Source organism: Saccopteryx bilineata, chromosome 11, assembly GCF_036850765.1.
Source record: "Saccopteryx bilineata isolate mSacBil1 chromosome 11, mSacBil1_pri_phased_curated, whole genome shotgun sequence".
Taxonomy (NCBI): domain Eukaryota; kingdom Metazoa; phylum Chordata; class Mammalia; order Chiroptera; family Emballonuridae; genus Saccopteryx; species Saccopteryx bilineata.
In genome coordinates, this window is record NC_089500.1 from 76,425,442 (window position 1) to 76,438,812 (window position 13,371).

Genomic DNA, 13,371 nt, shown 5'->3' on the forward strand with positions numbered 1-13,371 from the left:
GGGGTGGAGAAGCAGATGGGCACTTCTCCTGTGAATCCCTGACTGGGAATTGAACCTGAGACATCTACACGCCAGACCAATGCTCTACCACTGAGCCAACCGGCCAGGGCAGGATAGTTTCTAAACTCCTGAGTGTGGCATACAAATACTACCACGGGACTCTGCTGCCTGCCTCTCTGGTCCTCGCTCTCTCTGTCACTCCCTCTATTTTTGTCAGATTACGGTACATATAGTGGCTGGAGCACACAACTCCTGAGTGCACCCTCCTACCTTGGTCAAATACCTGTGCGTCCTACGTATCAAACTTTGTCCAGGTCTAGCCTCCTGCATAAGCCTTCTGGAGCCGCCACGGTTTGAGTTACACGTCCTTCTGTTTCCCATTGGAATGTATCTCCGTGTGCTGCAAGTGTTTACTCAGGAGCCCCTTCAGGGGGCACTGGGCCTCATCAGGCAGACGCTCTTCTTTATCCCCATCCTTTTAGCAACCACCCTGACAAGCAAGTGGATGCTCTATACATGAGATGTGATAGATGGCAATTAATGAGAGCTCTGGACTATTCCAGCTAGAGAGTCCCGCCTGTAGAGACATGGCAATTGAAACTCGTGGATGAGACCACCCAAATTGTGTGTGAATGAGAAGAAAAGAAGGCTGAGGGTTTACATCATGTGTAAGGGGAAGGTAGGAGTTGAGATGGTCAAGACAATGGAAGAGGGTAAGTGGGGTCGTTGGTCTGATGACAGGAAAACCAAGGAAGGGCCACTTAGAAGCCAAGGGTATCGACTGCCATATATGTATTCGTATATATATCGAATCCCACCCCCAAATGTAATGGTTTGAAACAGCAGCCATGTGTTATTTCTCACGAGTTAGTGGGTGAGCAGGACTCGTCCGCTGATCTTGGCGGAGCTCACTGATGTCTTCAGAGAGCTGGTAGGTGGACTCGAGGCTGCTGGCGTAGGGGCCTCAGCAAGGATGACTCGTTTCTCCTCCGTGAGTCTCTCTTCTGCCCCAGTGTGCTGGCCCCCACGTGGTCTCCTAATACTGGCCGGGGAAGAGAGGAAGCACAAGAGAAACACTTCCTCCAGCCTCTGCTGCATTGAGTTCTTAACTCACTGACCAAAGCACGTCACATGACTAAGCTCAGACTCAGCTGACGAGAGCACTAGTTCCAGTGAGCGGACTAAGAGAGATGAGAAGGATTGGGGCCATTGATTCCATCTCTCTCCCCAAGAGAGAAGAAAAGTGTGTTATGAGAGGAGTACATGGTGGTCGTCTGCATCTCAGAGATGAACTAGAGTAAGGGATGGGGACAGGCTGTCGGCCGAGCAATGGAGCGGACTGCGTGGCCTCAGTCAGAACCGACTGAGTAAAGTGTTGTTGGGCTGGAACAGGGGTCGGGAACCTTTTTGGCTGAGAGAGCCATGAACGCCACATATTTTAAAATGTAATTCCGTGAGAGCCATACAACGACCCGTGTACGTTACACATTATCCAATAAAAATCTGGTGTTGTCCCGGAGGACAGCTGTGATTGGCTCCAGCCACCCGCAACCATGAACAGGAGCGGTAGGAAATGAATGGATTGTAATACATGAGAATGTTTTATATTTTTAACATTATTTTTTTTATTAAAGATTTGTAAGCAGCCATCAAAAGAGCCACATCTGGCTCGCGAGCCATAGGTTCCCAACCCCTGAGCTAGAGGCTTGTTTGCACTTAGTTAGTGAATGAATGGTGGGGGAGAGGAAAATATAATTTTTCTCCTAACTTGTAAGTTCTTCTGGCTGGCTAATAACCAAATTAACGTGGGACAGAGTAACAGGAGAAAATGACTAAATGTGTTACGTACGTACGTACACGGGTTCCCTAAGAATATGAGACCGGAGGGTGGTAGTTAAGGCGTATGTCCCATCTTGAGCTAAGGCAGGAAGGGTGACTGCTGGGGTTGGGGGAGTTAGTGGTCTGGACTTTAAAGGGCAGGAAGGCAGTTCACATCGAGATGGGAAAGCAAATGTGTGGTAAACAGTGTTTGCTGGGCCATCTTGTGTTTTTAGGTGAGAGAGACAGGAAGGGAGAGAGATGAGAAGCATCAACTTATAGTTGCGTCGCTTTAGTTGTTCATTGATTGCTTCTCATACGTGCCTTGACCAGGGGTCTCAAGCTGAGCCAGTGAACGCTTGCTCAAGCCAGTGACCTTGGGCTTCAAGCCAGTGACCATAGGGGTCAGGTAGATGACCCCCACTAACGCCGGCAGCCCCGCGCTGAAGCTGGTGAGCCTGTGCTCAAGCCACATGAGCTCGCACTCGAGCCTGTCCCCTTGGGGTTTCAAACCTGGGACCTCAGTGTCCCAGGCCAGTGCTCTGTCCACTGTGCCACCACTGGTCAGGCTGGGCCATCTTTAATGATGGGATACAGAGACCTTTGGTCAAACAGGCCTCGCCAGGCTCCTCCCTGTCCGCTGACCCTCGCTCAGATTAAACTGGAGTTATCCGGGACCCTCGCTCAGATTAAACTGGAGTTATCCGGGACCCTCGCTCAGATTAAACTGGAGTTATCCGGGACCCTCGCTCAGATTAAACTGGAGTTATCCGGGACCCTCGCTCAGATTAAACTGGAGTTATCCGGGACCCTCGCTCAGATTAAACTAGTTACCCGGGACCCTCGCTCAGATTAAACTAGTTACCCGGGACCCTCGCTCAGATTAAACTAGTTACCCGGGACCCTCGCTCAGATTAAACTAGTTACCCGGGACCCTCGCTCAGATTAAACTGGTTACCCGGGACCCTCGCTCAGATTAAACTGGTTACCCGGGACCCTCGCTCAGATTAAACTGGTTACCCGGGACCCTCGCTCAGATTAAACTGGAGTTATCCGGGACCCTCGCTCAGATTAAACTGGAGTTACCCGGGTCCCTCGCTCAGATTAAACTAGTTATCCGGGACCCTCGCTCAGATTAAACTAGTTATCCGGGACCCTCGCTCAGATTAAACTAGTTACCCGGGACCCTCGCTCAGATTAAACTAGTTATCCGGGACCCTCGCTCAGATTAAACTAGTTATCCGGGACCCTCGCTCAGATTAAACTAGTTACCCGGGACCCTCGCTCAGATTAAACTGGTTACCCGGGACCCTCGCTCAGATTAAACTGGTTACCCGGGATGGTCGCTCCCTTCCTGGGCCGCGTCCTCTCTCTAGTCTCTTTTAGGCGGTGAGGGTCTTCTGTTTCTTAAAAATAACCAGCTTAAAATAACCAATACCCCAAAAAGGCATATTTTGAGGTAGCAAGCTCTGCTTCCCCTCCATAGAAAGTGAGAGGACCGTGACTGGTGGTGGCACAGTGGATAGAGTGTCAGCCTGGGACACCAAGGTCTCAGGTTCGAAACCCCGAAGTCACCAGCTTGAACATGGGATCATCGGCGTGATCCTGTGGTCCCTGGTTTGAAGCCCAGGGTCTCTGGCTTGATCAAGGCGACACTGGCTGGGCTGAGCCCCTGGTCAAGGCACGGAGGAGAAGCAAGCAATGGACAACTAACATGACGTGACTATGAGTTGATGCTTCTCAACTCTCTCTCTTCCTTCCTCTTTTTAAGAGAGAGAGAGAAAGAGAGAAGACACTTTTAATAGTCTGGTAAGAGGCAGACGGCGCAGAAGTACAGGTGGTGGTTGAACTGGGTGATTGGAGGAAGGCTCCAGCTGCCCCCTGCTCTCTTGCACACCTGTTGCACACGTGTGAGGACAAGTGGAAGCGCCCTGTAGGCTGGGAGAGGAGCTGGAGAGGGGACTCTCAGAGATGTGGGCGGGGCTGTCAGAGCAGGAGGGGAGGGGCCACTGCTGCCAGTGACCGGAGGCTGATTTGTGTTTTACTTTTTATTTTTAGTTTCTGAGAGTTTGTTGTTGACAAGTCTGTGCTGGAGCAAGGATAGACCAGCTCTGTAGTACATGGAATTGGTTTTATTATGATTATTATTCATTGTTCCAGTCTGAATGGAGTACCTGATGTCTATTTTGAAAGTAACATTTACTATGCTTCATTTGTCGTAAAGTAACATTTTTTCCTGCCTGTTCGTTCTAACTTTCAGAACATTGAGAAAATGTTACAAAGTATTGTACAGGGGCAAAAATGACCTCTAATCCATGGACACACACACCTTGTTTTTTTGTTTTACAAAGTTTGGATTTTACCCAAAGTACTGTTTCTATGCATAACACTTTAAATCTTAGTTAAACTTTATATATAGATTGAAGTTACTGTTATTGCATCAAATAGTTGGTGATACTTTCCGTAACCCTCTTGTTCAGGATGTGACTTCGTGTTGTCAAGACCACTGACCCACCGGCACAAATAACACAACACCCCAGACAAGTAACAAAGTCTTCCTGTGACCAGACGAGGGCAGTGCCTGAGGAAATCCTTTTTAAGGACAATCCTGAGCATTATTTTTCTATTTTCTAAGTTAAATACGAGGCACGACAACCAAATGCAATATGTGAACCTTGATTAGATCCCAGGTGGGCAGAAAAACAGGCAGTGAGAACATTTGGGAGAAAGGGAAATCTGAATGCGGACAGAAGAGGAAGAATATTAAAAACAGAAAAAAAGGAGAGAGATTCAGGGAGAAGAAGGCAGAGCAGGAAGACATAAATGTGACCAGACCAGGGACGTGCCCTTAAGTAATTAACTATTCCTCCAGCTCTCGTGACCAAGGACACGAGGCGGGACATTAGCCTCTCATGGTCAGTACACGGGGAGCTCATTATCACTTGTTCTTTTCACACAGGGAAATAGCTTACAGGCCTGCTTCTCATGGAGATCCTGGACTCGGACTGTAAGCGAGGAAGTCACGCGGACTTAGGCGTTTTCTCTGGTACAGCCCATCCAGGGAGTTGGGGCAAAGTAGGTTTACAGTTGTTCCTATGGAAAGAGTACAAGAATTAATAAATGATACAATAATTAATAAATTCTTTCACATGGTCACAGCTGTAAACCTACTTTTGCCCCATCCTGTAGTTATTTTGAACACTCTCCTTTTTACATGTTTTTAAAGAAAAATTTTTTTTTCAGTTATGCAAATCTTGATGTTTATAAACAATTTGGCTTTTTTTTTTTTAAATCTTTTATTCTTAAATGGTTATGGTGACCTCATTGCACAGTGCTGACAGTCACAGGCCCGGGGACATGCAAGACTTGAGCCTGAACTGGGCATTAATTAGTGAGGGCTCTCCCTCCATCCCTCCGTCCCGCCTCTTCCTGCTGCTCTGACCCCCTGTCCCTCCTGCGCGGAAGTGCTGACGGGTGCCCTCCGTGTGTTCCACAGGCCGCCTCGCTGGGACTGCTGCAGTTCCCCATCCTGAACGCCTCTGTGGACGAGGACTGCCAGAAGGTCACCTACAAGGTAGGCTGAGTGTGGGGATGTTCTTGTTAGAAACAGAGGAGGGGGCAGACGTGCTTGTCAGGTAGAGAGGCGTCTGTCGGACCTCAAATCGCGACCCTTTTTTAGGTAGGGGAGAAAACACCAAGCTCAGGTATAATTTGTTGTTATTGTTGCATTTTTTACTGGTTGATGCTACTGTTCAAGTATGCAGATTGACATTTTAAAATTTTTTATGTAATGAGTTGAGAGAGAGAGAGAGAGAGAGAGAGAGAGAGATGTTGCTTTGTTGTTCAAACATTGGTCGATTCTTGTATGTGCCCTGACCCTGCACCGAACCCACATCCTTGGCGTATCGGGATGACTCTCCAATCAGCTGAGCTACAGGGCGGGGCCACGCTTGCCATCTTAAGCCCTTTGGTTTTCAGCTTAAATAATGGAAACATACAACTGTAAGGCTGGGTTATATTACCCACCCAACACACCCTTCCCTCAGAAAGAGCAACTCTCAAAATGGAATTCCTGCGATTTTTAAAGCAAGAATAATTTAAATGAGAAAAATAGGGAAAGTTTGAATTCCATTTGAATGAACTCTTCTGGCTGGAGTGAAAGTTTATTGAGACAACTCTTTTTTTTTTTAAAGATTTTATTTATTGATTTTACAGAAGTAGGGCTGAGGGTGGGAGGAAAATGCTAGAAGTATCAACTCGTAGTTGCGGCCCTTGAGTTGTTCACTGATTGCTTTCTCATATGTGCCCTGACCAGGCAAACCCAGGGTTTCAAACTGGTGACCTCAGCATTCCAGGTCAAGGCTTTTTAAACTGTGCCACCACAGGTCAGGCAACACAGAACTCTTAGGAGTGCTAATTCTTATTTATATTTCGCATTCAAAATGGACAAGCAGGAAGTAAGCTTAGATATTCTGAGGGGTTGGGTCTAAAATCTTCCCATATGATTAACACAGTTTTCTGATTAAGGAGATACTGGTTGCAAAAAATTCAGACAAGAAAATAATGATGTTCATCTTCAATCCCATGACCTCTAAGATAGCTCACTGTTTATGTTGAGACGTGTATCCACCCAGGATTTTACCTTTACATTTATCTATATGGAATTATACATTTATACATGTTTTTTAACTTTGAACTTTATAAAAATATTTAACTTCTTTTTTTTTCATTTAATATATTATGGACATTATTGCATGCCAATAAATACAGCTTTGGTACCATTTATCATTTATTTGGCCAGTGACTTATTGCAAACATTTTGATTGTTTTTAGTTTCTCAAATTCACGATCTGAATCCAACACCCGTTTCTCTCTACATACTTCTGTACTTAACTCCGTAACATAGATTTTTATGAACGTTGGTACCTATTGTTAAATGTTCTCCAGAAAGCCTATGCGAGCTTATGTTTCTACTAACAATGTATCAAAATAGACTGTTGCCTGACATTCTTACCTACCAGAAATTATCTCTTTCAAAAAGTCTTTTTTGAAACACTTTAAAAATCATTTCTTTTATGTCACTCTACTTTGATAAAATAATTTCTGGTCGTTTGTTTACTACCATGAAGGTTGATCCTTTCCTGTTCTCTTATGAAAGACCTATTGTATAATTTTTTTTTCTTTTAGGCTTCTCATAACATTGGGATAGCAATGGATACCGAGCAGGGATTGATTGTCCCTAATGTGAAAAACGTCCAGATCTGTTCTGTGTTCGAGATCGCCACGGAACTGAACCGCCTGCAGACACTGGGCTCCGCGGGTCAGCTCAGTACCACGGACCTCACCGGAGGGACCTTCACTCTCTCCAACATTGGCTCAGTGAGTGACAGTGTGCTCCCGGCTACAAACCACGACTTCCGATCAGTGGGCAGAGGCTCGATTAAAAAGAGCCTCTTTTGTATTTGCCATTTGTTCATCCTACGCTTAACTTTCCTATTCTCGCCTCTGCTTGTGTTTAGATTGGTGGCACCTATGCCAAACCGGTGATCTTGCCGCCCGAAGTAGCCATTGGGGCCATCGGCTCAATTAAGGTACGTTTATGAAGTGACTACAGAAAGATCATCAGCACGCCGGGAGGGAAGATGCAGAGGAGAGTAACCGTTTCTCAGGTTCCCCCGCACTGCGTGGGTCTGAGTGCAGGGTCTCCTCAGTCCGCCAGGCTGTCCCCAGCCTGCAGCTAGCTCGGGGGCCTGCGTGTGGGGACGGCCGTGACCTGCCGTTTCTCTGTGGACTGTGCGGGGCACGCTGTGAGTCTCGACGGAGAATCACAGCTACGGCCGACCTGCTTCTACCAAAATGTCTGCATTTCAGAATGCCAAAGAGGAGCAGCCACTCCAGGTGACTGTTTACCACAGTGAGGCGCTCTTCCGAGCCTTTTTTCTTGCACTCTGTTCAAGAACGATGGGAGTGCTAGTTTCATGTGCAGATTTCTTGGCTTTGGGGACAGAGCCCCCAGAATTTGGGCTTTTAAGAAAAGCTCAGGTGGTTTCAGCACAGGTGAGCTGGAACATTAAACACAAACAACCAAGACCCACAGGTGATCTGTTGCCCTGTTTTCGGAGAAGCTCATTTAGAATAGGTGGCAAGGATTGTTAGCCTGGCTGCACACTAGAATCGGCTGGGTCTCTTTTTTAAAAAATGTCCAAGCTCACCCCGTAGCCACTGAACCAGACTTGGGGGGATGCAGGGCTTGGGCACCCATTCCTGTTAACTCAGGGTGCAGGACCCCCAGAGCTGACACAATAAGGTCCTGGACGCTTGTCATTGTCCCTACATTAACCTTGATTGTGGTCTTCATGATCTCAAAGAACTTTTCTTCTTTTTTATTCTTTTTTTAGTAATTCATTTTTTTTTTTTTTGTATTTTTCTGAAGTTGGAAACGGGGAGGCAGTCAAACAGACTCCCGCATGTGCCCGACCGGGATCCACCCGGCACGCCCACCAGGGGGCGATGCTCTGCCCATCTGGGGTGTTGCTTTGTTGCAACCAGAGCCATTCTAGCACCTGAGGCAGAGGCCATAGAGCCATCCCCAGCGCCCGGGCCAACTTTGCTCCAATGGAGCCTTGGCTGCGGGAGGGGAAGAGAGAGACAGAGAGGAAAGAGAGGGGGAGGGGTGGAGAGGCAGATGGGCACTTCTCCTGTGTACCCTGGCCGGGAATCAAACCTGGGACTCCTGCACGCCAGGCCAACGCTCTACCACTGAGCCAACTGGCCAGGGCCTAGTAATTCACTTTTAATATATTTTTTTAAAATAGCCTGCAATGGGCTGGAAATCTGAGGGGAGAGGGGAATAGGTCCTTTACCAAAGACAGTCTGAGAGTGATGGTTCTGAACGGCGCAGCCCACCTTCTCCGTGCTCCATGGGCCCTCTTCCAGGGCTCACCCTGCCCTGCCCTCTGGCGCCCTGAAACTTAGTGGGCCCCCCTCTGCAGCCTCTCCCCCACTCTGCCCTGTTTCTGGGCACCCACGTAGCCTGGTACCTCACTGCCCACCCTTCAAAGTCATGCCACCTCCCCTCTACATCTCTATACTCTGTCCCCTCTCCAATTGCGGGATTTTTCTTTTGCACTTTTCTCTCACCACCTGACACACTATACATTTTACTTATCTATCGTAATCGTCTGTCTCTTCCCATTAAAGTGTGAACTCCGAGAGGGAAGGGTTCATTGCCCTGCTCCCTGCTCTGTCCCCAGAGTCTAGAAGAGTGCCGGATGCCGGGCAGCTGCTCAGTAAACACTTGTCAAATGATTGAAACCCGAGATGAAATTGACTGCACACACGGAAGTGGTTCAGGGCACCGGAAGTGCCCCGGACGAACTGAAAGTCTGAGGGCCGCCCTCAAAGATGAAGGAAGCAGGCGCTGGCAGCCTCGGAAGCCACCGGGGGCGGCCGTCTCTCCTCCCCCGTGTGGGGCAGCAGCGGGGCTTGCCGAGCTGTGGGCTGAGCTCTCTCTCTAGGCCTCGTGCTCGGAGAGCAGTGAGGCTGACTCTCCACACTCTTCTGCTTCTCCAGGCTCTTCCCCGATTTAACGAGAAGGGAGAAGTCTATAAGGCCCAGATCATGAACGTGAGCTGGTCAGCCGACCACAGGATCATCGACGGTGCTACGATGTCCCGCTTCTCGAATCTGTGGAAGTCCTACTTAGAAAACCCAGCTTCCATGCTCCTGGATCTGAAATGAGGGTTTGCTGACGTCCTTGAACTTTCTGAGCTTCCACGGGAAACGTAGAGCCCAGCTGAGCCCGCACACGTCTCTATGACGACCGTATAATAAATGGTGTGTATTGGCCTGAGGCACCTGGTTATCACTGTTCTGATACACTTTCTGCTGGAAATGAATAATGGTTACTAGTTCTTTGGGGGCTGCCCCCTCATATAGGTCATGGGGTGTGACTGCTGGATATGGTGCTGAGGTCCTCGTGCTGACAGGCTGAAGCTGTCGCGAACGGCGAAACTGGCATTACTGACAGACAGGCAGCCATAGGCAGCAGTCACCCTCTTTCTTTCTTATCTTAAACTGACTCAGTGGAACTTTTTGATTACACTTAGTTGGAAAAGGAATGTATACACAAAAATATTTTCCATTTCCCCACAATAATGCCCATTGCTCTATAAACAAAGTGCAATTATACTTAGCATTTAAGATATCCAGGGGTATGTTACTCTGTAGAGCTCACTGTCTGTAAATGCCTTATTTATGTAAATTAACGTCTCTTAAAAGGGAAAATGACAAGTGGATCTTAATGCCCATTTGTAGTTTTATAAACCAGTAAAGAAGAGAGAGAGGAGTCAAATGGGTAATCATGAACATTAAAATAAAATGACAAATTTTATAGAGAAATGAAGATATCATGATCATTTTGATAGAGGCCTACTTTAATCAGAGATAACATCAAGTCCTGATCAGGTAGCTCAGTTGGTTAGAGCATCATCCCAATATGCCAAGACTGTGGATCAGCTCTCTGGTCAGGGCACATACAAGAATCAACCAATGAATGTGTAATAAGTGGAACAACAAATCGGTGTTTCTCTCTCTCTCTCTCTCTCTCTCTCTCTCTCTCTCTCCTCCCTTTCCTCTATCTCTAAAGTTAATAAACAAATTTTTTTTAAAAAAACAGCATCAAGAGTACTGTCCAACAGCCTGACCAGGTGGTGGCACAGTGGACAGAGTGTCGACCTGGGATGCTGAGCACCCAGCTTTGAAACCCTAAGGTCACCAGCTTGAGCGCGGGATCATAGACATGACCCCATGGTCACTGACTTGAGGCCAAAGGTCACTGGCTTGGGCAAGGGGTCACTGGCTCAGCTGGAGCCTCCCCATCAAGGCACGTATGAGAAGCAATCAAACAGTAAAGTGCTACATCAATGAGTTGATGCTTCTCATCTCTTTCCCTTCCTGTCCGTCTGTCTCTCTCTCTCTCTCTCTCACACACACACACCAAGAGAATACAGTCCAATATTTTGATTTTTATTCAGAAAATCAGTTGTTTCAAATATTGTTTAAAAAACTTCAAGTGAAGTTTTATGATAGAAAAAAACTTGTTTTAATATGTACTTGCTCTAATAATGGAAATAATGTTTAAATTGGAAAATAATAGGTCAACTGAATATTATTGTTTTAAAAATCCAGATAATATGAAGAGTTGAAAGAAAATAAATCCTTCATACTCATACCACTACTAACATGTCGATCAATGAATGTATCTATATGCATAGCTATTCTTTTTATAAAAATGAGATCATACAATGTCTATTTTATAATTTGTTTTTTTAATTTAACCTTATATTACGCACAACTTTAGATGACAATAAACAATTCTACATTGTCATACACCGAAATGGCTGCCCAGTAGTCTAGTGTGTGTATTTATTATACACTTAAATATTAAACGTCTGCTCACAGCAGGCAAGGTGCCAAGCATGCCCCTCCCCCCGATGTTTCTGCTTCACTGGGCTTCTATTCCAGGGGATGAGACAGATTAAATTGTCATAGAAATAAAAGTATGACTGCACCTGAGGAGGAAGAAGCAGGGTGCCGTGAGAGCGTCTCACGGAGGTCGCCGAGCCTGTCTGGGAGGCTCAGGGGAGGGACGGGCCATAACTTAACCCGTTCCCTGTGGGTAGCTCTTGCAGAGTTTTACATGCAGAACGGCATGATGTAAACACTTTCCCCTCCCTTAAAGAACGTGCAGACTAGGAGAACAGGAGTCCTGAAGTCAGTCCGTAATCTGTTCCCCTGAAGGTCCTCCATCATGGGTTCAAGAGGTTCTTTACGTTCCCAAGTAACCACTGAGCGGTCCACTCCATCCCAGCCCCGTGCCTTTGCCGTCTTGCCTTTAGCCTTCGCCATTGGGAGGTGAGGAAAAGATTTGCTTCCCACTCTGCAGGACCTTTAGGCTAGAAGGTTCCCCCGGGGACCAAGGGGCCAGGAGCGCGGCACTTGCGGCAGAGCAGACGGACAGGGGTCCACTCGTCATCACACGGTGGGGGGCGGGTGCCACGAAGCTATTGCTGTATTCCTGGAGGTTGACACTCAAGGGAAGAAGTCCTTCACTAGCATGTCGTCTGGATGCTGGATAGTCTGACAGGTGCACGGAGAGGAAGCCAGGAGGCTGGCTACAAGTGGCCCCCCAGAAAACCAAGGTTCCGTTCATGGAGGACAGCCAGCCTCTGACCTGGAAAAGAAAGCCTAGCAGGGAAGGAAATGGGAAGGACGGAAATGAGAGTTGGTATTAACTTCCGTGTCAGAGATCGACATGTACAAAGGCTAAAACTTTTTATTTCGGGGAGTTTCCTGTCCTGGCTGAGTGACTTTGCTCTGTCGCAGGGAATCTCTGAGACCAGTCTTGACCACACACAACGGGGAAATGTACACGGGTTCCTTTGACTGTCAGGTTTAAGCCCATGGAAATAAAACAACTCGAAGTGTGTTTGTTTGCAGACGCAGACGCACACGGCACACCCACGCACATGTTTCAGAAAGTGGTTAGGTAGGAAGAAGAGTGTGCAGGTGACAGTTTCTTTGTCCGGGAAGCTCACCGCTTGTCTGGGCGTTTCCCATGGGTCTCCAATCGAAGTGGGTCCCAGAGAGCGCTCGGTTGCTTTCTGTGCTGAATTCTAAGGAGACGGGTTCGAGAAGGAGGCTTTGGCGGAGTCAGCACTGCCCTGTAATGCCGGGGGTACAAAGCCTTCCTTGAAGTTCTTCAAAGACCTTTTCCACGTTCACACTGTCACTAATTCATCATTTCACTCTGCCTGTGTCCACCGGGTGCCCATTCAGCTCCAGGTCCGGGGACGGACCTCGTGGAGACAGACGAGTAAGAGATGAGGTTCCTGGCTTCCCAGCGGGAGCTCTGGCTGGAGATGAAAGCTGTCAGCAGAGCGGATCCTGAGGGCCACCTGAAGGGCGGGGCTTTCAGCACTGAGGTCGACTTCCTGTCGGCACTTAACAGGGGTTTTGCTTTTTTCCTCTTGAGGTTGGACCACTCTGTCTTTCTAACCTGGCCTCATAAACCCTGCCTCGCCAACCACACATCTGATAGGAGCAGAGGCTCTATCCTTAGGCCACACAACCCCGAGCGGTTCAAGGTCTTTAAAGGGCCGTGGCTCAAGGTTTGCTTTTCGCAGGGCAGGTGATACATGTGTGACCCTAGATCATTTAGGGAGCAGCCTCTGAGCATCCTACTTTCAGGATGCTCATTCAAGTGCTATCGATAAGTCATCCAGCCCGTCTGCCGGCCACACAGTTCACAAGGGGAAGCCCGAGGAACACCAACACAGTAATTCTATCAGTGCCAGACATCCTGATGCTTTACATATATTAAGCCTTTTTTTTTTTTTTTTTTTTGTATTTTTCTGAAGAGAGAAGCAGAGAGACAGACTCCTACATGCGCCCGACCAGGATCCACCCGGCATGCACACCAGGGGGCAATGCTCTGCCATCTGGGGTGTTGCTCTGTTGCAACCAGAGCCATTCTAGCGCCTGAGGCGGAGG

General features: G+C 47.7%; 1 protein-coding gene across 1 annotated transcript in view; it reads left to right on the forward strand.

Annotated features, from left to right (window-relative positions):
• The window catches only part of DBT (dihydrolipoamide branched chain transacylase E2), a 28,680-nt gene extending 17,464 nt beyond the window's left edge, over nucleotides 1–11,216 (forward strand). Inside the window, exons 8-11 of the mRNA XM_066246936.1 lie at nucleotides 5,315–5,392; nucleotides 7,006–7,197; nucleotides 7,338–7,409; nucleotides 9,391–11,216. Of these exons, the coding sequence (XP_066103033.1) occupies nucleotides 5,315–5,392; nucleotides 7,006–7,197; nucleotides 7,338–7,409; nucleotides 9,391–9,558 (510 nt within the window). The 3' untranslated portion in view covers nucleotides 9,559–11,216. The remainder of the gene's footprint in view (nucleotides 1–5,314; nucleotides 5,393–7,005; nucleotides 7,198–7,337; nucleotides 7,410–9,390) is intronic.
• Nucleotides 11,217–13,371: the final 2,155 nt, after the last annotated feature.